The sequence below is a fragment of the Prenolepis imparis genome, unplaced genomic scaffold (genome assembly GCF_030444845.1).
Source record: "Prenolepis imparis isolate NDT839.2.m4 unplaced genomic scaffold, iyPreImpa1.0 SCAF_18, whole genome shotgun sequence".
NCBI classification, from domain to species: Eukaryota; Metazoa; Arthropoda; class Insecta; order Hymenoptera; family Formicidae; genus Prenolepis; species Prenolepis imparis.
In genome coordinates, this window is record NW_028141176.1 from 879147 (window position 1) to 906733 (window position 27587).

The 27587-nt window shown below is 40.4% G+C and overlaps 1 protein-coding gene across 1 annotated transcript in view; it reads right to left on the minus strand.

The window, feature by feature from the left end:
- Positions 1-8698: 8698 nt before the first annotated feature.
- Positions 8699-27587, minus strand: part of LOC145946704 (dynein axonemal heavy chain 7-like) — a 200218-nt gene continuing 181329 nt past the window's right edge. Inside the window, exon 17 of the mRNA XM_083056463.1 lies at positions 8699-9049. Within this exon, the coding sequence (XP_082912589.1) occupies positions 8699-9049 (351 nt within the window). The remainder of the gene's footprint in view (positions 9050-27587) is intronic.

Genomic DNA, 27587 nt, shown 5'->3' on the forward strand with positions numbered 1-27587 from the left:
CCGAGCGAACGGCCCTTTAAATAGAGTAAGAGCGACCCTTGCGGTCGTTGACCTATTTGGGCCCAGACGTTCGTTCGGGTCGAACAGACGGATAGTCTGCCGTCGTTCGAAAATAAATTTAGTTACGTCCTTCCTTTCGACTCTTCCTTCCTTGAGTCTGGACGTAACATCACAATCAGTGAACTATCTAACTATTCGGAAAAATTAATGGCGTAATGGCAAATCCCTCGGAAGGCCAACCAGCCATAAAGAAAAAGAAGAAAAAATTACAATAATACATATTTTTTCGTATAAAAATAATAACTGGTTTACCCTTGCCGTCCAAGTCGTAGACGTCAGCGGGCTTAACCTGGGGCGCGAGCTAGATCGTGAATTGGAGTGAGAGAGGAGGGGAGGAGAGAGAGGGGGGAGGGAGAGAGAGAAGGGAGGAAGGGAGAGGGAGAGAGGAACAAATGGTCTTGAATATTTGTGTAGCAGCATAAGAGCCGATATCCTTTTTCGTCCCGATTTATTACAGTCAAAATTGATTAAAAAAAGTACAAAATAAATCGCGATGAGTGATCACTGATGATTGACGAGAGTCATAATTAATGATATGGAGCGCGATAAACCTATCGAACACAACTCGCGATTCCTAGCAGGCAGTAGGAACGTTCTAGAAGTCGATACAAAGAGTTGCAAAGACTATCTGTAGCACAAGCTTTCGGAAGGTCTGTCTGGTATGTCGCGGATTCCGGGCGATTAGGCTTTTCGAGCTTCCCCGTCCCTACCCCTCTCGCGTCCAAGCTGCTCGATCCACCTAAACGGAAGGGAAGCGGCGAGAGGCCAGCCAAGCAAATAATAAGAACCAAATATCGCGGGTCATGGTAAAGGTATACATATATGTATTTCGTTCGAAGTTCGAACAATAATAATATTATAGTTCGAAAATGACTAATCTTTTAATATTATAATAATATACAGTACCCTCCATAAGTTTGGAAACTTACGTTTTACAAATAAATAGTCGCACGGCAGCGATCTGCGCGGATTTTTGGTATAAATATATCGTAAGACGTTTAAATGACGATATACATATGTACTTTCATTTTGATTTTCTGTAGTTAAATAAACATTTGTGTAGCAAATTTACAAAGCAAAATGAATCGATTTTATTATGTATTTCCTTTATATTGTATACTTTTATAGAATGTTTCCAAACTTATGGAGGATACTGTATTTAGGGGAATAAGTTATGTGTGATTTTACAAAAATATGAATTTTTTGCGACTCGTAACTTTTTTATACTTTAATTAACATTAAATTAGATTATTTTTTCTATACAAGGTAAGATAATAACTGAGTTCATTCATTCATTTCATTCATCAGCCCAATCGCGCCCACTGCTGAACATAGGCCTCCCGTAGACTTTTCCATTCAACACGATCCTGCGCCACTTACATCCAGTCTCCCCGAATGCGCCTTATGTCATCCATCCATCTAGTGGGGGGTCGTCCTCTATTTCGGAGGGCCCTTTCTCTGGGTCTTCATTCGATAATCCTTCTCGTCCATCGTCCATCGCTCATCCTTGCCACATGTCCAGCTCAATTCCACTTTAACACGGTTATTCTTTCGATGGCATCACTTACTCCTGTTCTTCGTCTTATTATTTCGTTTGGGACTCTGTCCTTCAAGAATATGTCAAGTATTGCTCGTTCCATGGCCCTCTGGGCTACGCCAATTTTGTGGATTGTTTTCTTGGTAAGAGTCAAGGTCTCAGCGCCATAGGTTAATACTGGCAAAACACACTGGTTATACACTTTACGTTTGAGGCATATTGGGATGTCCGATTTAAGGGCATACTTTAGTTTTCCAAAAGCTGCCCATGTCAAGCCAATACGTCTGTGCAATAATAATAATCGCAGGTTTAGTTATGTCTAGTTATCTTGATCTCGTGACCCAGATAGTTGTATGAAACCACTTCTTCAATAGAGCTACCTGCCATTGATAAATTCTTACTCATAACGAGGTTTGTCATGTATTGAGTTTTGGAGAAATTAATCTTCAGGCCGACGTAATGACAACAGGTATATAGCTCTTGCAGCATTCTACGGGCGTCTTCTATAGAGTCCGCAGCCAATATGATATCATCGGCAAATCGCAAGTGGTTAGATGCTCTCCATCTATGTTGATTCCCATGTTTCCCCAATTCACTCTCTTACATGCGTATTCGAGTACGGCATTAAATAGTTTTGGTGATATAGTGTCGCCTTGTCGCGCTCCTCGTTCTATTGGGAACCTATCTGTATCTTGGTGGAGTCTCACAGAGGCAGTGGCATTTCGATAGATATGTTCCTGATTAATGTCGAATCGGTGGTCCACTCTGCTCTCTGCTAGCGCTTTTAACATGGCTTGCTGCTCTATCGTGTCAATATAATAAAAATAACTCTGTGAGTATATATAGACAAATAATAAAAAAGGGGCAAATGAATTTATTTTTATAAATTATCTTATATATAAATAAGAAAAAAACTTATATATCAGAAATATGGAGGGATTTCTACAAGAAAAAAACATATACTCGGTGGTTGAAAAAAATCCTATAAAAGGTGAAAGATTGAAACAGGGTTAAATAACATTGTAAAACAACTTCATTTAAATAATTACATCAACATTTCAACTTATCATAAATTAAGATCCAATGACAAATTACTACCCAAAGCATATGGGATTCCTAAAATCCATAGAGGTTTTTCCCCTTCGAATCATTATTTCATCGGTCAATAGTCCGTTATATTCCATAGCTAACCACATACATACATAAAATCTTAAATGATAGCTTACCGCCTGCCAGAAGTAAAATAAAAAACAGTTTTGAACTCTCCAAGGTTCTGCCTCAACTCAAGGGTGACGACGATCACATGTTAATATCTTTGGATGTAATTTCTTTGTTCACCAACGTTCCCATCGATCTTGCAATAAAAGGTATAAACAATAGATGGTCCTATATAGAAAAATTCACTACCATACCAAAAACAGAATTTCTAAACATTATAAACTTTATTTTAACCTCTACATATTTTACTTTCAATGATGTCATCTAACAAACAAACATTTGGAACTCCCATGGGCTCCATGGGCTCCCCATTATCTCCCATAGTAGCAGACATAGTTCTACAGGACATTGAAAATAAAGCTCTACATAAAATTTGTTTAAAACTTCCTATGTATTTTAGATATGTAGATGACATCATCTTAGGATATCCAAGAAACCAGACAAATAACATAATCGACATTTTCAACTCATTCCATCCAAGAATCCAATTTACAGCCGAATTAGAAAAGGAACGGTCTTAGTTTTTTGGAATTAAATAAGAAACAAAGAACACTTAATTTCAGACTGGTACCATAAAAAGTCGTACTCAGGTCGTTATCTTTCTTATTACTCGAACCATCCACTATGTCATAAAATAGGAACCATATATGGTTTATTGGACAGAGCTATGTTATTGTCACACCCCAAATTTCACAACAAAAATATAACTTTAATTATAAATACACTTTTGAATAATGTTTATCCATTACCGTTTATATACAAGCACTTACACCGGCGATTAAAAACTCTAAGTGCAAAAAACGTTAAAAGATATGATGCAGAGTTGGTGAATGAAGAAAGTAATGTAAAATTTATAGCAATCCCGTACATCAAAAAAATTTCTGAACAGGTGAGCAATTCGCTCCAAAAGTTTGAATTGTCCACTGGTTTCAAATGTAAATATCTTTGTACAATATCTTTATAACGACGCTCGAAGTCCCGCATTGTCCGACATTGTATTATTGTATAAATCGCGAGAATAACAAACGCGCCGAGCGGACCCGACGACCGACGGCAACCTAAACAATGTAAAGTCGGTCTCCCTCCCCACCATTATGATCGGCGCAAACGAACCGCCGCCGACGCATATACCCAGATAGCAAAATGTTAGCAGCATGTCGGCAGTATGACAGCAGATCTAATCATGACTTTACAGCAGATTCCTATCCACTGTATCCGCAATTGATGATATTCTGCTAGCATAGTTAGTAAGCAAAATCTGACAGCAGATTGGCGGCAGAAACCGAGCAGATCTGCACATATAGTTTGATGGCAGATTGGTGGCAGAAATCGAACAGATCTGTCAAACGCAATCTAATAGCAGATTGGCGGCGGAAATCGAGCAGGATCTGTACAGTTCCTTGCCATTTAATATAATAATTTAGTATAATAAAATTCAATATTTTTCGATGAATATAACAGATGCATAAGACGTGTTATCCGCTACTTATAATTTTTTTTTCATAAATATGATATTTAATGTATAACATATTATATTGTATATAGTTATATCTCACATAGCAATTTTAAATGTTCAATTTAATCTATTAATTAAATTAATAAAATAAATTGTAAAAATAATTAAATTTATATAATTTATAAAATTTAAGATATAATTTATATGAGAATTAAATTCTGCTTTATGCTTTAAATAGAAAGTAAATGGATAATTTTTCATGTATATCCTATTGATTCTAATAAGTTTAATATTCTCATGTTAGACTTGTCAGATGTCAAAAATTAAACTGATAGAAAAATATACTTTTGACCTTTTATTAATAGCCACGACTTGCAGACTTTATATCTATTTTTAACAGAAATTTGATTGCGAGAAAATACATCACATAGCGGTAGGTGAAGGAACTATTAAATAACTGCAAAATGTAGATCCTGTTGTCAATTGTGCTCGCGCAAATCTTGCTCGATTTCTGCCGTCAATCTGACACTAAACTGCGTTGCGCAAATCCTGCTCATCCTGGTTTCTACTACCAATCTGCTATGATAATTCTATACAAATCCTGCTTGATTTCTGCTACTGACTTGCTGCCAAATTATGTCAGCAGATTTTATAACATTTCTGCCAACGTTCTGCTATCATTATCTGATATAACAAGTTTTGTATAAAATCTGCAGTTTTTTTGCTGGCAAAAATATATAGCACACAGTTTTAATACATGCTCTTGACAGATTTGGCTATCTGGGTATATATAAGCCGAAGCTAGCAGAGTCTCACTCATCCGTTTTCCGATCCAGCTCCGACTTGAACACTGAACCTCGATACCTTCCAGAGCTCCATTAGACACCCGAAGCAGAGGACCCGGGGTGGAGAGTACTCCGCCTTCGTTGAGCGATCTCAACGTCCATGCTTCGATCCCGCTCCGCAACTCGCGACCGATTGCGGTGGAGCGTCCTCCGCCTCCATCGAGCATTCTCGACTACGAGCTCGCGAGTCCTGACCAAATTTCCACGCATCGGGAATCTCCCCGGGGTAGAGAGTTCTCCGCCTCCGACGAGTATTCTCGTCACCCGACGTACGTCCGTTCCCACAGAACCGCGCCGCTCCGTAAAGTACAAGGGAACAAAACCTGTCTGCGAAACTTACCGCACCGCGCGGAGATTTCCGCGTACCGCCGCGTACGATTCATCCAAAATCCCGACCGCGGCAATGATCGCGTAATTTGACAGCACAAGAGAGAACTTGTCAGAGCGAGCGAGACGTACGAACAACAGAACCGCCCGCACCCCGCCGAAACGCACCAGTGGGAAGCGAGACTCCCAGCTGATACGCAAACACGCAAACATATACACCGACACACAAATACACACGAAGCGTTAGTCCGCGTTTTGCGCACACAGACCTCCTATAGGCGAATACTTTTCTCTTTTGGCAATAAAACAATCGTTTTTTAAATTCAAACATTTTGTATCTTACATCTCCCCTTTCTCGAGCCCTGATCCCGACTCACTGTCCGAGCTCGCGAAAACGACAAAATTACATCTTGATCGGCAAATTATTTGTTCATATTATATTCAAGACGTTAATTCAATCAAAAATTTGAATAAGATTAATAAGTACCGATTGTTTCATTAAAGTTGCAACATGCAACAAACTCATCAACACAATACCCAATGCGTCTCATACACCTAAAGTTATAAAAAAAGGGCCGACCATCACGAAAAGCACATCCGACCTTAACAAAGATATGCGCCGTTAGTTTAATTTAAAAAAATACCGCACCGTCTTCGATGTAATTTTGTGTTAACAATCAATTAATATAATTTCATATGACTAATTTATTTCAATATGTATGCGACTGATGAAGCCATAAGTCAATTGCGAAACGTACCGCAATTTGTAATTTCTAATAAACATCTTTTATAATAACTTCTGCTCGTTAAGGCCTTGTAAAGTTCTTATTAATTGTTTCATCTTACGGGCTTATTTTTTATTGTTAATGTTTAATGTTTATAAATAAGAAATTATCTGTTTCCTGGCGTGTCACACACAAACCCAGAATTCAGATTACAACACACTGTCACAAAATAATTTTAGAATTATATACAATTTTTGTTTTCTCATAAAGGAAGCTTTGTTTTCTTAAAAAAAATGTTTTTCCACTTTTTGATGTCAATGTGTTTAAAATGTTTTAAAATGTCGAAAAATCACATTTTTACAAAATGTCCGTATGTATGTGTGTATGTATGTATCCATCTACGGAAGGACGTGATTGCTCTAATTTCCGTAAATTTTGAGATATCGGGTTAAATTTTTTTATATGAATAGATTATTATTAAAGGTTGGTCGGTATTTATTGAATTTGGCTTGGATCGGTTAAAGGATTCTTTTTTTATATAATTTTGAATTAAAAAAAAGGGCGTGATTGCTCTAACTTTCGTAAATTTTGAGATATCGGGTTAAATTTTTTTATATGAATAGATTATCATTAAAGGTTGGTCGGTATTTATTGAATTTGGCTTGGATCAGTTAAGGGGTCCTTTTTTTTATAAAATTTTGAATTTTTTTAAAAAAGGGCGTAATTACTCTAACTTCCGTAAATTTTGAGATATCGGGTTTTTGCATATTGCTTCGTCAACATTTTATTTCGCTCATAAAGCTTCCTCTATGAGAAAGCCAAACTATTATATACTACTAATAATTATGATTTAATTTCAAAACAAGCTTCTTCTGACGAGGAGCTTTGTGAGCGAAATAAAATGTTAAGGAAGCAATGTGCAAATTTCTAATTTGCACACTTTTTTTTGTATTATAACTAATTTATATTAATCATTGTTATTAACAACAGTATTATTTATTTTATTAAATTCTATTTTATTAATAAAAAACATTATTAAACTTTGTCCTATGTTTTAATTCTCAGTCTCCTGATATTGAAATTATTTGCATTGTAAAGTCATATACGGTTTCAACGAAGAAGCGACTTGTGCCGAATGAATAAGTTTGAAATAAAGTTAGCGTACGTCAGTTATTTTTATTTTTATTCATTTCATTTCGCGTGATCTGTTATGATAAATACGTATTAGGTCAGTCAACTTCTCAGTCCCCTGATAAGTGTTATGTTAAAAGTTTAATTTTGTTTTTATTAAGTTTTGTTTCAATTAACTTTTATTTAATGTAAATTATAATATATAATATGTATAAATTTTACTTTTAAGTTTTTCTCAACTATTTAAATCTTTATACATATAATTCAAACGAGATATTTTTAATTTATATATCTCAAAATTCTCAGTCCCCTGGTTCTCAGTTCCTGGAAAACAATATGACAGGAGACTAAGCACTAACAAAGGATTGATAAATGTATATTAAAACGAATGTATCTTTGTATTTAAAGAGCGTTTTGCATTGTTTCTTGATAGTTATTGGCAGTTATCTTATTATTTTACTTACTTATTCAATGTTTTCCTATGAAAGAAATTTTGTAATTGCAACTAGATTTTTTATTGTAAAAAAAATATCAGTTTTTTGTTTAAATATAAAGTTTTAAATACTTATTCGTTAATTCTTTTATCTAAATCTTAGTTCCTTGGAAATCTTCCTAGTCCCTTAACCATATGTTTTGGAAAGATGCTCATAAAATCATAAATACATATTTTACTGACTGGCCGCTTTTATAATAACATATCTTGTTTCATGTCATAAACCAATTATAATCCATTAAATATATTAAAAGGAATATGAACAAAAATACTATCAAATAATTCCTATTTTTATAGAACGACCCTTATATAAATGAGAAAACGTTAGAATATTAAAATGAGCTTTTTCGTAAAACGCTTATCGCGCAGAAATGTTAACGCAACGTGCTACACGCGAAAGACAAGAAATCGCAAAAGTGCAAGCAAAGAACTTCGACTTTCGACCTGCTTCGTTTGCACTCGGACCTTAGACGCGCACGTTAATATATCTAATCGATTAGGGATCTGCTCCTAAGCACCTTCCGAAAAGGAATCAAAGACATGAAGACAACGAAGGACCGGTAGCGAGAAGCGAGAACGTACCGGGAGTCGCATATTGAACCGCCAATAATTAACAAATCAAGACGCGAAATGGAAAGGAGTGAGTTAGAGGTAGAGTTTGAAGAAAATCAATTTAGATAAGTGTAAAGGAGCTAATATAGAATTTACTAATAAACAAACTGATTGAAAAAAGGAGCAAGATATATTTCGGAGATTGGGAGTTTCTATTTCCTTCGTCCAAACGATCCTATAATAACCTTCCGGCAACGCCAAATATAATATTTCTAAAGTTAAATAGATTTGTTACAATATGTTTATATTTATAATGTTTATTTATATATATTTCATAATAACACAAATATAAATTCAATCATCCAACTGACAAAGTAAAGCTAATCCTCTTTTAATCCAGTGACTTACAGGATAATTTGTGTCTAGATAAATTGACAATATATAATTCGAAGAATGTCCTGTAGTCTTGAGCACACCAAAACGTGCTGACGTTATATAAAGCGGACACTCGTATCGATCTCCGATAAGGATAAATGCCAGTTCGCAGGGTTTTATCCATACAGTTGGCATAGGGTCCCACAGTATTTTTGGATAGCTCTCGGCTAGCAACTTTTGCTGGAAATCCCATCGGGCTCCGCTTAAATATATTCCGTAAATATAAGCTCCATCGATGGGCGGTATCTTGGGTTGATGTATCAAAAATACCTAAATAATTAATTTATTTGTTAGTATAGATTTATTTGTTAGTAGTTGTTAAATAAAAAAAAAAGATATACTTAAAAATGCGCACGAGACGCTACCGCGTCTCCTGATTTCTTTATAACTATGTAATTATTTAAATTATTTAAATTATAATAAAAAATATGCCAATATAATAGACAATTAAAATAATATAATTCATAATATATTGGATTGAATAAAAAGTAATTTCGTATTTTTAGATCAAATTCGAAGACAAAATTTTCATATTTAAAAATAACTTAGTTCACAACGGTCTTTTGAGATACAATGACTATCTGTGCGATGTCTCGTGTCGTATAACGTGTATTATTTTTAATGTCATCAGCCAAAAACGCCTCCTGAGCGCTTATCATCTTTACACGTCGTATCACCAGCACGAAATTTTGCAAACCAATTTTGGTACACACGTTCAATTATAGCATCCTCTTCATATACAGTACCCTCCATAAGTTTGGAAACCCTACGTTTTACAAATAAATAGTCGCACGGCAGCGATCTGCGCGGATTTTTGGTATAAATATATCGTAAGACGTTTAAATGACGATATACATATGTACTTTCATTTTGATTTCCTGTAGTTAAATAAACACTTACAAAGCAAAATAAATCGATTTTATTATGTATTTTCTTTACATTGTATACTTTTATAGAATGTTTCCAAACTTATGGAGGGTACTGTACATATAGCACATATCTTTTTTTTAGTTTTCGTTGCGTTTTTTCCTTTGCGAAAATAAGAAAACATTAAACACCGAAAATACTGCTTGTTTTGCTTCATGTTTACAAAGTCGCCAAATAAAAAATACTGAACCGATTTTAAATAATAAACTCTTAAAATACGCGGGAAAACATAGCGTTTTAGAGTAATATATGTTTGTCAGGTTATAAATAAAGTTAGCATCAAATATTCTTTTTTAATGACATCTACCCGCAAAATACGAAATTACTTTTTACTCAACCCAATATACAGGGTGTCCCGTAAAGATCGGATCAACTCTTCAGGGTAGATTTCTGAGATCATTTTAAGACAAAAATCCTAATACCAAAATGTCGAGGCTATAATAGTTTTTGAATTATAAGCATTTATAGTTAACGAATCAGACCGCCTAAAGTTGGCGCGCTCAGGGGTGACACAACGCAAAGTGCTAAAGGCGAAAACTGACTATCGCCCTTCTTGTTAATATTGATATAAAGGTTATTTATCCGAAAATAAGATTGCTTATATTAATATTTTTATAAACACGCATTGTTCAATATAACATTTTCTTTTTTTTTAATATTAGAAGTGGACAATTTTTACTTTTACGTGATACATAAAACGCAAGCTATCACATGATATTTCTTTAAGGAATTTGCTATTAATTTCATATCTTACAGACAAAACTGTCAAATATGTAGATATGTATAGTTAGCGAATGTATTTACAATTATTTAATAAAATAAGCAGTTATTATTGCTAATATCCAAATAAAACTCATTCAAATACATAATTAATTAATTAATTATTTATTTATTTTTGTTAGAGATTTATTGTACGTTTCGGTTTAGAATCTGAACTTCAGATTTGAACCATCCTCAGCATCTGATAATAAATTCGAATAATACATTAGTTATGTGATTCTATTAATATAAACTGAGTTAATTGATTTCATAATACAGTTTTATAAACATGAAGTCTCTCTAAAGCAAACTTAATTGATCCTTGAGGATCAACCTACATACATAATTAGTTAAAGCTTCTCATTCGTCTATCCGCCACGCGACCGCCGGGCGTAACGACAACGGACTTTCGCAGTAAGTCTCCTCGCAGTTCCTGCCGTAAGAATCCCTAATGCATTCTAAATGCATCTCGTGTGTGTGAGCCTAGTCGATTTATTTATTCTTCGGTTATTGTGCGCTATTAGTTAAATTGTAACGGCGGCATGCGGGGCGTACGTCGACGGATGCGGTATGTAAACTCAAAAAATTAACAAAAATTCAATTTAACTAAGAGCGCACAATAACCGAAGAATAAATAAATCGCAATGTAAACCGAAATCTTTTTTATCACCTTTACATATTGGTTTTGGGGCGTTTTTGTTTCTCAAAAATTTGGTTCTAAAGACCTCTTGAATATTTTATCGGCTTTGGGATTTTGCGTTACATACGACAAAGTTAAGCTATTAGAGGCATCATCGTTGATACAATCGCAATCATTGTAATGCAATATTTTTTTAAATTCGTGTTTGATAACGCAGATCACAATGTTAATATTATAGAAAAGGAAGATGATGTGGAAGGTGACATTTGTCAACCCTCCATTTTAAAAAGTACAAGATTTGAGTAATTGAGACAAGTAAATTAGGCCTACGGGGAATACTAAAAAAAAACTTTACCGCAAGGTGGAATGGAAATGGGTTCAAAAGTACACTATAGCCTCTGATAAGTGAGATATGGCGAAATAAGTCGCTAAACTCGTTTGTTGTAAAAAGTACCCGAATTCTTCCTGCTCTAGTTTCAAAACTATATGTCGTAGAAAAGAAACTTATATAATCCTTTTTGTAGAGAATTTAATTTCCTACAATATTGTATAGAACTATTTTTAACCTAAGTGTGTCTAATGGAAACTGAGATATTCGCGAAAAATCGATTTTTCACCCTTTTCTTCCAAGGTGGCGGCTGAAGCTCATCACGGAGGAGGTCGAAAACTTAGTATGTCATTACTGACACCCAAACAAAGCGATTAAAATTTATTCCAGCTTTGTCCTAATTATTCGATTAAAATTGGGCCGTTTTAAACGACATGCCGACTGGACTATAAGAGCAGACTTAGTAGGAGACATTAGGAGATCCCTGGAAAACAAAAAATCCGAGATGCTATTGACTGACCTCTCGAGAGATCTCAACGATAAACAAAGACTAGACATTCTAACATATACGAGGGCAGTTCGATAAGTCAGTGACTTTTACAAGATATGGCACTCAAATCGCAATCTAATTTTATTTCTGATATTTACCATCTTATTTAAGTATACACACCAAGTTTCAAGTAGATCTGTCAAATAGAAATTTTTTGACAGCGTTTTAAAGCGGACAAGTTTGTGTTTTTTGCTAAAATGGAAAAAAGTGAATTTCATGTGCTAATAAAACATTACTTTTTGCGTGGAAAAACCATTAAGGAAACTGAAGAAAAGCTAAAAAAGTATTATGAGGACTCTGCTCCGTCGCATGGAATGGTTCACAAGTGGTTCACTGAATTTCGTTGTGGTTTTTGGTCGATTGTGAGCAAGCGCGGCACCCATCTGGCCGACAGCTTCTTCATGCCCAAATGTTTATGCAAAATATTAAAAACACGTTCGTTTGAGATGTTTACCATTTTGGCTATCTCGCGTATCTTCACTCGACAGTCGTCCAATACAATATCATTGATTTTATTGACTGTTTCTTCAGTTGTGACCTCATTCGGACGTCCCGGGCGCTCAGCATCATTCGTGCTTGTACGACCACAACGAAATTCAGTGAACCACTTGTGAACCATTCCATGCGACGGAGCAGAGTCCCCATAATACTTTTTTAGCTTTTCTTCAGTTTCCTTAATGGTTTTTCCACGCAAAAAGTAATGTTTTATTAGCACACGAAATTCATTTTTTTCCATTTTAGCAAAAAACACAAACTTATCCGCTTTAGAACGCTGTCAAAAAATTTCTATTTGACAGATCTACTTGAAACTTGGTGTGTATACTTAAATAAGATGGTAAATATCAGAAATAAAATTAGATTGCGATTTGAGTGCCATATCTTGTAAAAGTCACTGACTTATCGAACTGCCCTCGTAGAACAATCATCTGCAAATTGTAGGACAATTATCAGTCAGTAGAGAATAAAAATTGGAGAGGTATAAATTGAAAAGTAGGGGGCAAAATAAAGCCCTGGGAGACTCCCTTATAAGAAAAGCTCAGATATCTCACCATTTACTGGACCCCCATTTCGTCGAAGAGGTAATCGATTCACTCTTCCCAGCTCGGAATGTGGGCAATATACAACCGTTGCCCATTATTGATTTCGAGTGGGATAACGACGAGATGGGGATCACGGGAGGGAAAATAAAAGACGCCGTCAAAAGGATCAAGAACGGTAAAGCTCCCGGTCCAGACGGCGTCCACGGGAAGATCTGGGGCCTTGCATTCCGAGAATTAATGGAGCCAATGAAGAGACTGTACAATACATGTCTACAAACTGGCTCCTTCCCCCCAGTGTGGAAGAGGGTCCAAATAGTCCTTCTTCCCAAGGAGGGCAAACCGAAGGAAACACCCTCTGCATACAGGCCGATCTGTCTACTGGACAAGGCGGGCAAAATACTGGAAAAAATTATTGCCACTCGACTCGTCCAGCACCTGTCCCTGGAGGGTCCAAACCTACATCACGAACAATACGGCTTCCGCGCCGAGCGATCCACGATGGACGCAATCCTCCGTGTGTGCTCAATCGCGGGGGCCGTGGTGGAGGAAGGCGGGGTGTTGTTGGCTGTTTCTTTGGATATAAAGAACGCCTTCAACACCCTGCCATGGCACCAGGTCGAGGCGGCCCTGAATTATCACGGGGTCCCCCCGTACCTGGCTGCCATCGTGATGGACTATTTCAGGGATAGGAAGTTAACATACAACGACAGAGAGGCCAACGTATGTGAGAGGGAAATGTCTTGTGGGGTTCCACAAGGGTCGGTCCTCGTCTCCTTAATATGGAACCTCACCTACAACTCGGTTATAAGGACTGCCCTCCCCTCCGGCTGCAGCACCATTTGTTACGCGGATGACACACTGGTGCTGGCCGGAGGAGACAACTAGGGGGATGCTGCGAGGAAGGCGAACCTCGCGGTGGCTCGAGTTGTGCGCTCGATAAAAGGAGTGGGTTTAAAGGTGGCGCCCCAGAAAACCGAGGCCGTCTATTTTCATGACGGTACTCATGGGGTGCCACCAAGGACGGTGATAATTGTGGATGGAACCCCCGTCTTGGTGGGGACCCAGATAAAATGTCTGGGTCTCCACTTGGATGGCAGATGGGCCTTTGGCGAGTACTTCCGTCGCCTGGCTCCAAGAGTTGAAAAAACGGCAATGGCCCTTAGCAGGCTGCTGCCCAACCTTGGAGGACCGGACGGAAGGGTTCGCCACCTCTATGCCGGAGCTGTGCACGCCATGGCTCTGTACGGGGCCCCTGTATGGTGCGGAAGAATGGAGGCCACCCGGAAATTCAAGGACCTGATGCATCAGGTCCAGAGAAGGGTGGCCAACAGGGTATGTAGGGGCTACCGTACGGTGAGCTGGGCGGCCGTGGGGATTCTCGCGGGAATACCCCAGATCGAGATGCAGGCCCGAATGTACGCCGATGTTTATCTTCTGTACGATAGAGTGAGAAAGAAGAGTGTCAAAACAACTATTTCACTCTGTCGTATTCTGCCAATTTCTGGCTTCACTCGCTGCTACAGTAAAAAAATAGGAATGCTTCGTCTATATATATATATATATATATATATATATATATCATTGAGCAAACTTCAGCACTGCCATGAGCCCTCTCACCGCAAAATTGACAGTGGACATGGCCTTTGCATTGCGAGCTCAAATGTCCAAAGCGGAAACAAGAGAATATAAGAAAGTCTTAGTAACAAAAGGCATAACTGGATGTCTCACCATATACATAAAAGTAAACATACTTGGGAAGAGATTGACTTTTTAAATTAATCAAGATAGTCTTTGAAAGCACAATACTCGAGTGCGAATCAGCACTTGAAAAAACAGAAAGATTAAAATGTCTGTTTCTTCTATTTTTAGTATTCTTACAGAAGCAACATCATTGTCTATGCCCTTAAGGATTTCGGACATGTCCAACAAAACATTCCGGATGATACTCTTTCTCTTAATCTTGAAAGGGGGATAAAAATCGTGTATTCTTTAGATTTAAGAACACAGAATTAGAGACGAGAGTATTTGTTGCTTTACGCGACTAAATTGTACATTAATGCTAGAAAAGCCTACTTTTTTTATTTCAACGATCTCTTTTTTCGAAATGGAATAAAAAGGCCCACCGCAATAGGGACGATTGAAGAGCCGTCGAATAAATTACGACATCAAAGAGTCCTTCCGAGCACATGTCATATTTATTATTATTATTATTAAAAGGAACTGAAGGAACTTGAGCCCTACTGCCAAAAAAAGTTTGAGAAGACTTACCTGGAACAAAATTCGCATTCTCCTCTTCCACAGACTTTCTACTTACGGAGGACGAAGGGAGATGCGAGACCACTATCCTCTGCCGTTTTTAACCCTCTTTAACGGGTTAACATTTTTTAACCAAATAGTAGAACCTTGCTCGTTACAGGCCTCTCCCTGCACAACGGAGACATTAGGAATGACTCAAAATGACTAAGACTTCGATGTAGTATCATAATTTGCGGCAGATTTTAAATCCATGCTGTCGTTGGAATCAGGAGAAAAGTTGCGATAAAATCAAGTTTATTCTCGTTTGATTTCGCCAAGAAGTCATTTATAGATGCAGCGGTATTTGCATTGTCAGTGCACAATGTAGCAGGCCTGAGAGAGAAGCTTTTTATAGGATCCTGAATAGACATACTGTTTGTCAAAAAGACAAAGGCCAGCTATAAGGCCGGCCAGTCAATATATCGCGAAAGTTGACCACATGACATATAGAAACAGTCAAAAGCACAGAGTAATGTCTCAATAATTTAATTCAAACCAAGAGAATCAAATAAATGTTAACGAAGTCCAGAATATAAACAGATAGAAACTCTGAGCGGGCTTACATTTAGTCAGGAAGAACAAGATAGATCAAGTATAAGATCACTGAAGTTCACTATATAGCAATCGGAACTCGAATCTCTAACTCAGGTCTTTTGAGGAAGGGTGAGAAGCAGGGAAGTCTGTGGGCGCAGGGTAATGACGTCACGCGCGGAGATCCGCGCGATGGACAAAGGGTTCGTGGGGAAAGGAAAACCGCTTAGTACGTCCATGGAGAAGAGATTCGCGAAGGACCGCGTGGAGCTTCGTAGACGAGGTGTCCGCGGAGAGGACCGCATCGGACTGGGAAGGTAGACCGCAAAGCGTCTACAAAGGATAAGGATGACGAGTAGGAGAAATCTATTGCAAAGCATACTGTTCAGAATCATGCAAAGAGTAGTGTGATCGATTATATTCGGAATGTACCGTCGACTCGCATCACAATACACCGCCGCACCGAAAAAATACTCGAGGTCGATCGACAGCACAAAGTCGAAAACAAATCATGACCCTCACGCTCGACAATAGCATCGTGCGAATTAAGTGTCGCAATATGATTGGATCCTCGAAAACACACGTTCTCCGAAACACATGAGTAACGATTGTCAGCTGATTTTCGTCTCAGACGATTTGTACGAATCAGCCAGCCAAGGTCGTGTTATCAGTTCAACCGAGAATCACGTGCTACTCACACGCTATCGACGGAATTCAGTTGCGTTTTCGTGTAGCGGGCTACCCCGAGGTGCCTCCGCAAAAACCCGAGCCCGTCATCTCCAACGGACATTCGATCTCAGAGAGAACCGCGTATAGCGATCGCCGACGCGGCGATTTCGATCTAATTTCAACTTCTGTCATTCGGCTCTCGCTGAAGAAATCGTGAATAAACCTTCGTGAGAATCTGGAGCCGTTTCTTTCCATACCACCAAACTCACAAACATCCGAGGATCCGCCCACGTCCACCACAATTTCGGCGTGTCAACCGACGCGCGTTCCGGCAGTCACCGTCCCGCTCGACTTTCCGACGGAAGAACAACGACGGCGATCCTGAAAGTCGATCATCGCCGTCCACCGATTCGACCGTAATTTCGTGACTTTGGAACGAGCCAGGGATGCAACACATACGCATGAGTGTGATCGTAATTAATTGGCATCTTTAATAACAATTGGTACGATTTTCACCTCTTTTATACAACTGCAAGAGACTTTATAAACACCATGGAAGCAGGCATTCTCTCGTTAAAAAGGTAGGGTATGTATGGCATTAAAATTAGCATGGACGCTTACTCTGTACATTAGATAACAAAATAAAAATTAGTATGTTCCCACGCAATCCGTAACCATGACAAGAAAAAGAAGTTAGCCTATAATGAATTATTATTATAGACAATAATAATATTTAAATCACTAACGAACCACTATCAAACCATTAAAAAAACAACAATCGAATTACTATTAAATTATTTTTAACTATATTAAATCACTAACGAACCATAAATAATGGAACAGTATCAACAATATTCAACAACAATCAAACCATTATCGAACCATTCTATCAATTACATTAAACCAACAATCAAATGACAAATCAACTGCACTATTCAAAGAAATATTTTATTGCAGCATATTATTATAAGATTGCTGCCTAGAGTTATGTATTGAAATTAATATTTGCAACACTGTCACGTACGGAAATATGTATAATACTTACATACATGGTAGAGGGAAAGGAGAGAGAATTAAAGAAAATATATTTTGATAACAGTTGATTTAAAAAAAAAAGATTTGGTTAAATCACTAAAATAATTGTGTTGTATGTTTTTGTATAACTGCATTTTGATGTTCGTTTATGCGTGTGATTACTATCCTCTCACTTTCTCCTATGTACACTTTACTACAGGAGCAAAGAATTTTGTATATGCTGAAGTATCTTAGCTGCTTTCATTTTCCGAATACATCTCTTTGGACCTACCTAAAGATATAACTTATAGATATCTCTGCGGTACAAGATTTAAAGATAACGAATGCGATTCAAGCATTGAACACAGTGGTGTTGTGGACGGAACAAGAGCTGGTAGAGAAGTCTTTAATTGCGCACAGTACAATTGGACACGTTGAAATTGCACACTGTGCTATTCGACACATGAAGTTGTGCACTGTTCGATTGGACACATTTTATTTGTGCACCGTTCTTTTGGACACCGTTCTTTTGCGCACATATTCTTTTGGGAACATGTTTTTTTGCACACCATTTAAAAGTTATAAGTCTATTTGAAATTGTACAATTATTGATCTCGTTAATTACTAAAAGTACCGGTCGATATAGAAAATCTATGTGGAACGAGGTAAAGTGTACTTTGCTTCGGAAAGTTGCAAACCTATGTGGTCAGTGTGCCATAGAACAGTGCGCAAAAAACACTCATTCCTTTTACATTTTTAAGTATGTTCCCATCATGTTTATGGAAAACTAATTGCACCACGTGATTCTACAGCCGAAAAACTATAAAAAAGCATACAAATTTTACTTGCCGGCTGGGGGCAAAAATCGAAGACTTTTACACATCCTTTCAAACTTGTTAAATAAATAGTTTTTGAGAAAAAAATGTGGGGGATTACTTTCTGAATAACTCTAATATACATATATGGGGTGTTCAGCGTAACGGTCCGCACGATTTTTGAGACGTTTCCGACAGTTTAAAAAAAGTTTATATAGTAAAAATTAATTTATTTTGCGCAAGTTATCACATGCAAAAAAAAATTTAAAAAAAATTTTTTTTATAAAAAATTTGTTATTACGTTCTGTGGACTCCACGATTTTTTTCTTTCGGAGAACGCAAGGCGATATTCGAAATATCGCAAATGCACAAATAAACTATGATCTGATAGGCGAGGAAGACACCTGCCGAGATAGTTCAATAATAATAGTAAAAAATCGTTACGTCTTGTGGACTCCACGATTCTTTTCTTTCGGAGAACGCAAGGCGATATTCGAAATTTCGCTGTTGCACAAATAAACTGTGATCTGATAGGCGAGGAAAACATATGCCGAGATAGTTCAATAATGAAAGTAAAGAATTGTTATAGAATTTGGGAACCAAATAGACCGATTCGTAAAATTCAAACTGTAACTCGTTATGCTCTAGGAAGCTAACCTATAGTCGACAGTCCTCTAAACAAAACCAACACTTAAAAACTAATAAAATTTTAGAAGGGATAATAACAACGATAACAGATCCCAAACAATCCTCGGCGGACAGATCACAGTTATACAATATCGGACTGAGATAAACTCGAGAGGGTAATAAAAATATCAATCTCACTTGATAGCAACAAATTCTCCATTGGTCGAAACATAAGGGCATAAACAAAAACCCTAACCAATACTAATAACTTTTAAGTCAAGGGAGGCGCCTCCGGGGCTAAAAGGGCGTCATAAAAAATTTCTTATTCGTTGGAAAATATTAACAAACCAATGGAGAGGAGGAGCAAGGAGGTTAATATATCGCGATATCCCTCAAGAGACGCACGACTTCTTTTCGAAATCTTCTGGCGTCAAGTCAAGCTTTGGCTCAAAACTTCGGTCAGTTAGACGCCCTTTATTCTCGAAAGTGACAATTATAAGTCCGTCTAGTGCAAGTGAACTCAGTGTGGGCCCGAAAATCCAGGACCTCGAATTCACTTACCAACATCTATCAACGATCTTTATAAGAAGTATGTCCCTTCCATACGTATTCTATATCAGTTCACTTAAAAGAGTTCTTGGATAAATCATACTGTCAGATTTATTATTTAATAAGTTCGCATCTACTTCCCTAAAAATTTCCTCGCTAACTATCATAAATCTGCAACGTGAACTCCACGGTCTCTCCTTACCTCCGTCGGGTTCCCTGCATAATTGCAGTGCGAGCCTCTGACTTCACAGATTTCCTGCATAATTGCAGCGTGAGCCACGGTCTCTCCTTATCTCTGTCGGGTTCCCAGCATAGTTGCAGTGCGAGCCTCTGATTTCGCGGGTTTTTTTGCATAACTGCAGTGTGAGCCTCGCGATCTCCCTTTGTTTCCGTCGGGTTTCCTGTATAATTGCAGAGTAAGCCTTCCTCAACTTTCCTCACCGTACTCTCTAATGCAATTATAAAGGTGCAAACTTCTCAATATTAAATAAATATTAAAATAAATATTAAACAAATATTAAATAAAAATTTAGTGATACTATATCTAAGAACTCCTTCAAAGACCCGCTTCTTTATTATTATCATCGTTTAGTGGAGACTACGGCCCATTCCAAGCGGTTTATTAAGCGGTCCCGAAATCGTCGGAATCGGCGCCTAAGGCGAGAGTTGACTCGAGCTACGGCGGATTTATTTACAATAACCGATAACCACGATTTACTCCGTGAACAATTGGAAACATTAACCAGGGACCATATTAGTATTATTAACGCCCATTCTAACAACGACACACCGCCTTACTCCTTGATTTCTTCTCCCAAACCACAGAGAATACCCTATCCCCCTTCTCCTCCTCCTCTTGAACGGGATTCTCTCAGGTCACCCTCTCCCCCGAATCCATCCGTTCCTCTCGAACATCTCGAGGAACACGAGAAATTTCGCGAGATCGAAACGATCGATCTCGTGGACGAATCGTCGGAAGCGCCACAATATCCAGAAACCTCGAATACTCCTTCCCTCTCCCCACCTAATATAGAGTGTGGCGAACGTTGCACTTGTCAAGAGGCGAGAGAAATCCCTTCTTATTACGCCGACGTCTATGCTTTAATCAAGGGGCATAGTGGTCGAATTTCTTTTGACCATGGAGACGAGTTCTATCAATGGCTCCTTTCTAACTTCCCTATCCTAGATCTCCCTCTCTCAGAAGGTGTTTATACCTGCGGGCCAGACGATCCCGACAAAGAATAATTCAACAGAATAGTAGCGGGAAGTCTTCCCGGCACTCTCATCCCTATGTTCACCTCCATCCATCCCAACCATGTAAGATTCCCCGCTGACATCCTCCGAGCTTCCCCTTCCCCCTCCACCACCGAAATTACCGAACTCCCATGATCCTCACTCGAACTCACTCACTCCCACATACACATGCACAAACTTTTTATATATCAATTATTTATTTATTGAAAAATTATTGTAATAACCAATCGGGACCCTAAATTTTAAACAATAATTCTTTCCCCTCTCTGTCCCGATTGAAGACCTCCGTACTAATGTAACACCCGCGATCCACACTCACTCACTCATACACAGGCGCATCTATTTTCTGACTTGGAGAGCAACACTCTTAGAATAAGGAATAATAGTAATAATATAAGTGTAATAATTCCGATGAATCTAATTTTTCTTTTCTTGTCCTCTATACGATTAAAATTAATTAATTATCTTCATATCATGCCTAATACTCTTTAATAGACCCGATCTCATTACTTCCTTTCCCGAAATCGCACTAGGCCTCGTCCCGCGTGATAAAGATTAAGTTCTTTTATCGAAAAGAGGCCACCGACCGAATGGCCCTTTAAATAGAGTAAGAGCGACCTTTCCGGTCTATTTGGGCCTAAGCACGTTCGTTCGAGTCGAACAGACGGATAGTCTGCCGTCGTTCGAAGTAAGTTTAGTTACGCCCACCCGCTGACTCTTCCTTCCACGAGTCTGGACGTAACATTATCTTGAATTTTTTAAAAATTGCATTATGCAATTTTTCTTTCAAAATATTGTAGAGGACTTCAAGACGAATTCAACGTACTATAATAAGTGTCACTTTTCTTGATATTTAATATCAAATTTACAGCATTAATTTAAAGCAGCACTTACAAACTCTGACTAAAAATGTAAACATAAACATTGAACACTAAACATTGTGTGGAAACTATTTTCATCGTAACTATCGTAACATCGAACTGTCAAAGAAGTGTTTACTTTACTTATAATCAGGAACCTGGACCGAACCGGAACCAAAACCGATAACCGTTCTATAACCGGTTTTTTAATAGAACCGAAACTGTAAACCGTATTGAAATTCTATTAAATTTATAACACCGGAACCATAACCGGACCGTTAAATTATTTTCGGTTTACGGTTTTTTTCGGTAGAAGCACACACACATACACAATTTGACTGAACAACCTCAGCGCGGTGTACATTGGATAATGCGAATACCGATGATGTGTCAATTTTGAAGCTTCGTATCTTGGGAACGGCTTGTGTAAGAGACATCCATTTAAGAAAACATCGATGATCTTGACCTGACCTTCAATAGGTCACTCAAGGTCAAGTCCACATTTTCATCATCTGTCCCCCTTCAAGTTCTACAACTTTTGTCTGAAACATTCTTCCGTATCTTTCATATTTTTCGAGATGTTTGCTTGGGGAGATTAAAATGGGACACCCTGTATATATATAAAGTATATATAAATTATAAATAAATATGATGTTAAAGTCGGCCAATAGAGCCAAGCACGAAAATTAATTTTAATTTTTCGGAACTGTATCTCTTGATTTGAGATTACTGAGAGTTTTGACTTTAACATCATATTTATTTATTTAATATTGAGAGCCGATAAAAATATTTCTTAATTTATATATATAAATTATATTACTTTAAAAAATTATTATTAATTTTTATGACATATGAAAATATATTTATATATGTATCTATATTATATATACCTATATCTAAATATATTTTCATGTATAATATAAAGTGTTGTGTTTATTTATGTCATAAAAATTAATAATAATTTTTTAAAGTAATATAATTTAGAAATTAATTTAATTAGAAAAACGAAAAGTAAAAATTTTTAAAAACCTGAACCGTAACCGAAAAAATCATAATTTAAACGGTTTCGGTTTTTTTATTTATCAAAAAACCGAAACTGGAACCGGAACAGTTATTAAATATTTTATTAAACCGTAACCGAAACCGAACCCTAATTTTGTTTAGGTCTGGATCCCTACTTATAATAATAATGAAAAACTGTAACTTACATATGTAAGCAAATACCCAAATTGCTTGCTTCCTTTTGCAACACAAAGTTCTGTTCTTTTTATCAAATGACTATGCGTAGTAGCTACTATATTATATGGATCTAAAATTGCACAAACTGTAATTATCTTTTGTCGAAGATCTTCAATATTATTTATGGCAATTGTGTATTGAAAAAGTGCAAATATCGATGTGATGTTAAGTTTTCTTTGTAAAAATGCGGTCTAATTAAATAACGATCTAATAAACCGCATTAGATATTAATTTCTGTATCAAGAAAAATAAAAAAAAATAAAGCAGAAAAAGAAATGATAAACTATTGTAAGTATAATAAATGAAAAAATTAAGAAGAAATAGAAACCTATATTAACTTGAAAGTTCCGTTCTCGAGATCAATGTAAATTTTCTGATGACCAGAAATGCTGATTATGTCTGTTGAAAATATCACTGTTCAGTTCCCATTCCCACTTTACAGAGAGCGAAAGAGCGAAAGAGCGAGAGAGTGAAAGGGCGTGAGAGTGAGAGAGCGAGAGGGCGTGAGAGTGAGAGAGCGAGAGTCGGGGGCAATGCAGATCACTGAAGCAGCAGTTACTAATCACAAAAGAATATTTCTCAAACTTGACAAATGAACAGGAAAAAACACAATTCTTTAATATAATTAAATCCCGCGAAAGCGCGCGAGACGTAGAGCAATCTTTATCGATTCATTCGGCGCGCGATCGTGAAGCGTGCGACTTCGATAGTTCGAGATTCGTAATCGGGCGTTATCCGCAGGCGACGGTAAGGCGTACGAACGTTTCTGCTGAGAATACAAGCGGATCTGGCCGTGTCGTCGGCAATCGCTTCGACCGATCAGCTCTATAGTAATTTTGGCGAATTGCGCACGACCGTGACAAAGCACACGCGGTCGAACGCGTGTTGATGCTCGCTGGTTTAGATAGCGAGTAAGTAAACAATGCTTACATTTGCTGGATTTATTTTCTTTCTCTCGAGTGTTGATATCGGATTGATTTACGACCGTTATTCCTTTTGCCCACTTTGTCTTATCTCGCAGATATTATTACCGTTCGGTGGCATCAAATTAATTAGAGTGAATTCGCGCTCGTTCGAACATCCCGCCTGCCTTCATCGATTTGATCGAATGAAATAGTCGTGTATTATTAATCACAAGACATACAATAATTTGCGCTCGTCGAATGTCATTAATCGACCCCCCCCTTCTCTTTCGAACGCAAGGTTCGGCAACGCGCAATCACGGCCGATTCTTCGCGTTCGCTGCAACAAAGCTTCCCGAATGACCTATCGGTCGGCCGATCTTCGCGCGGGACGAACTCCGCTCAGACAGTCTATGTACTCGCGGCGTTATTTTCGTAGTCACGCGATGGGAGTAAAATCAGGCGGTTCACTGGTCTCTTGTATCTCGAGGTCGCGGTTCGCACGGAGACTACGCGCACGAGGCCGTAGGTCCTCGCCGGGGTGGACGTCAGTGAATCTTGCAAGGGGCCATTTCGTCGGTGGTGTCGGTCGCCTCGTCGCGCAGGAGGCACAATCGGCCGATCTTGATGGTGGAGTCGCTTCCCCACCATTTCGGTCGATGATTGAGCGTGTGCAGATACTCCTGGGACCACCTTTCCCAAAAACTCTGTTTTATGCGTTGGATCAACTGCCAGCGTGTCAGTCGATTTTCTGCCGTGTCGAGCAGCGAGGGCTCAGGCACGGCGTTGAGTGCCGTCCTATTAGAAAGTGCCCTGGTGTCAGGGCCGCGATGTCGTCGGGGTCCTCGGAGAGTGCCTCAAGCGGCCTTGAATTGAGGCACGCCTCAATTTGCACTAGGAGCGTAGACATCTCCTCAAACGTCAAGGTGGTGTCGCCTAGCACGCGTCGAAGGTGTCGCTTGAGCGATTTGACGGCTGCCTCCCATAACCCGCCGAAGTGCGGCGTCGCTGGTGGGTTAAATTTCCATCGGATGTGGTCGCGTCCGAGCTGATCGGCGATTTGACGTCCTTCTTTGCTGCTTGCGGCGAAGAGCGCCCTAAGTTGCCTGTCCGCTGAAAAATTCGTTCCGCAATCGCTATACATCACCTCGCACAGTCCTCTCCGGGAGACGAATCGCCGCAGAGCGGCGAGGAAGGCGTCGGTGCTGTAGTCAGACACGGCATCTAAATGAACAGCCTTGGTGCTTAGGCAAACGAACACCGCGATGAACGTGTTGTAGCTCCGATGTCCTCGGCCCTTGGTGGTCCTCAACGAGATTGGTCCGGCGTAGTCAACGCCGGTATGCAGGAACGGCCTTGATGGGGTCACCCGCGGGCGCGGAAGGTCGCCCATCTTCTGCTGCACGGCTGCCGCCCGCCATCGCAGGCAGGGCAGGCATCGGTGGATGACGCCTTTGACCTCGGATCTTCCTTGGGGGATCCACAGTCGCTGTCGCAGTAGTCCGAGTGTTTGCTGCACGCCTCCGTGTAGCGTCTTCTTATAGCATGCCTCGATGTACAACTTGGAGAGGTGGGATGCGCCAGGCAAAATGACGGGGTGTTTCTCGTCATATGGAAACAGAGCGTGTTTCAGTCTCCCGCCAACCCTCAGTATTCCCTTGTCATCCATGAAGGGCGTCAGCTTCAGGATCGAGCTCGTTCGATGTAGGGGCCGTTCACTAGAGATTGCGGCGATTTCATCACGGAATCCCCACGCTTGGGTGACACGGATCCATGTCGCCTCTGATTTCTCCAGCTCAGTCACGGACAGATAGGCGGCGTTCGTCCGCTGCGGTCGCAGCCAGCGGCGGCACCACTCTGTGACGCGCAGGAGCCGGTACAGCGATGAGTATCTCGTCAACATGGGCTGCTCGGCAGGGCTTTGTTTAACGGCTGTGTGGACGCTCGTGCGCTATTCCGGCAGATTGTTCGTCACGTTCAGTGCGGGGCCGGCCTCCCAAGATCCCGACGTTGTGCTCAACCAGGGTGGTCCCTTCCACCATAGGTCGTGCGTCACCAGGTCACGGGGCGACAATCCCCGTGAAGCACAGTCCGCCGTGTTGTCGCATCCTGGTGTGTGATGACAATGTGCTTCGGGTACCGTCCGCTGGATTTCTGACACGCGGTTCACCACGTAGGTCTTCCAGCGTGACGGGTGTCCTTGTATCCAAGCGAGGGTCACGGTGGAGTCTGACCAGAGGTGCAAGGTGGCGTCCGACAGTTCAACGACAGTTCGTGCATGGGAAACGAGGGCGGCGAGTAGCGACGCCGCACATAGCTCCAACCGCGGCAGGCACACTTGCTTGACTGGCGCGACCTTGGTCTTGGCCGTCAGCAACGACGTCCTAGCGGTGATCCACCGCTCGCAGATACAGGACGGTGGCGTAGGCTCTCTCTGACGCATCTGCAAATCCGTAGAGCTCGATGTGGTCGCCGACGTTGTGAGGAATCCAGCGTGGTACTCGCACGTTCTCGAGGCACGGTAGGTCCTCCTTCAGGGTCGCCCAGAGTGAGATGTCGTTTTCCGCCAGGGGAGTGTCCCAATCCAGTCCCTGAAGCCAAACTGATTGGATAAAAATCTTGGCGCGGATGACCACGGGAGCCAGCCAGCCAAGCGGGTCAAATAACTGCGCGGTGAGCGATAAAGCCGTTCGCTTTGTAGTGGGTCGCTCCCCGGTCGGCCGGATCGCGTAGGAGAAGCAATCGCCTGGGTGCCACCGCAGGCCGAGCATTGAGTGGCTCTCGTGCGCCTCCCAAGCTCGGAGGTCGACGTGTGTCCGGTCTTCGGCGGGAATGTCCCTGAGTAGTTCAGGGTCGGTCGCGGCCCACTTCTTCAGGGGGAAGCCACCCGCCTTGCAGAGCTGGACCAGTTCGTGCTGCATGTCGAGCGCTTCCTGAATTGTCGGAGCGTCCATGAGAATATTGTCGACGTAAACATCGCGACGCCGGACGGCGGCTCCCATCGGGTAACGCGCTTCTTCGTCGTCTGCCAATTGTCGCAGGGTGCGAATGGCCCCCCAAATGGGCAACCTCCCTGGTTGCGACCGAATCCTAACTCCCAAGGGAGCGGAGGGAGCCGCAACCGGGGAGGCCGGGGGGAGGGGTCGCGCGCCTGTGGTGGTCGCGCACTGCCCGGCCGCATGGGGCGCGACTTCCCCCCTCTTAGACGTAGATGCGGTGGGAGCGCCCTCCCACCGGAAGCCGAAAGGCACCGGTGGGAGGGCGCAAGCGCCGTAGAGAGGGTCCTTCTCCTTCTGAGAAGGGCCCCCTGGTGAGGGCCTCCGGGGCTGGACGCCGAATCCCCTATCCCTTAGGGAGGGGGAGGGAGCACCACTCCGGAGGCGGGGGGTGGCGGCTCGAGCGGGATACTCGAGCCGTGACCTCGCCCCCCAAACTTTTTGGGAGGGCGTGGCGTGGGGTCGGTGTCGCCCTGCGCCGCAACCGCGAACAATCCACACGATGCGTGGAGGAAGAGTGTCGTCCCCTTCAGGGGCGGCGCTCTCCCCAAGAAGGAAAAAGGCGGGGGGGCGGCGAGTCGGCATGGGATACCAGCATCCTCGCCGTCCCCCACCTAACCCCCGAGTAGGACACCCGCTGTGGTTTTAGTGCGGTAGGTCTTGGGCCCCCTGACTGATCCATTCGTGGATCGGCCAAGGGGAACAAGGAGTCCCACATAAGCCTTATCCCCTACCCGGGGGGTGAGTGATTTCCATGAGGTTTCCACAGCGATAGAAAAAAAGGTGCGAATGGCGAGGAAGGGGGCGCACGCC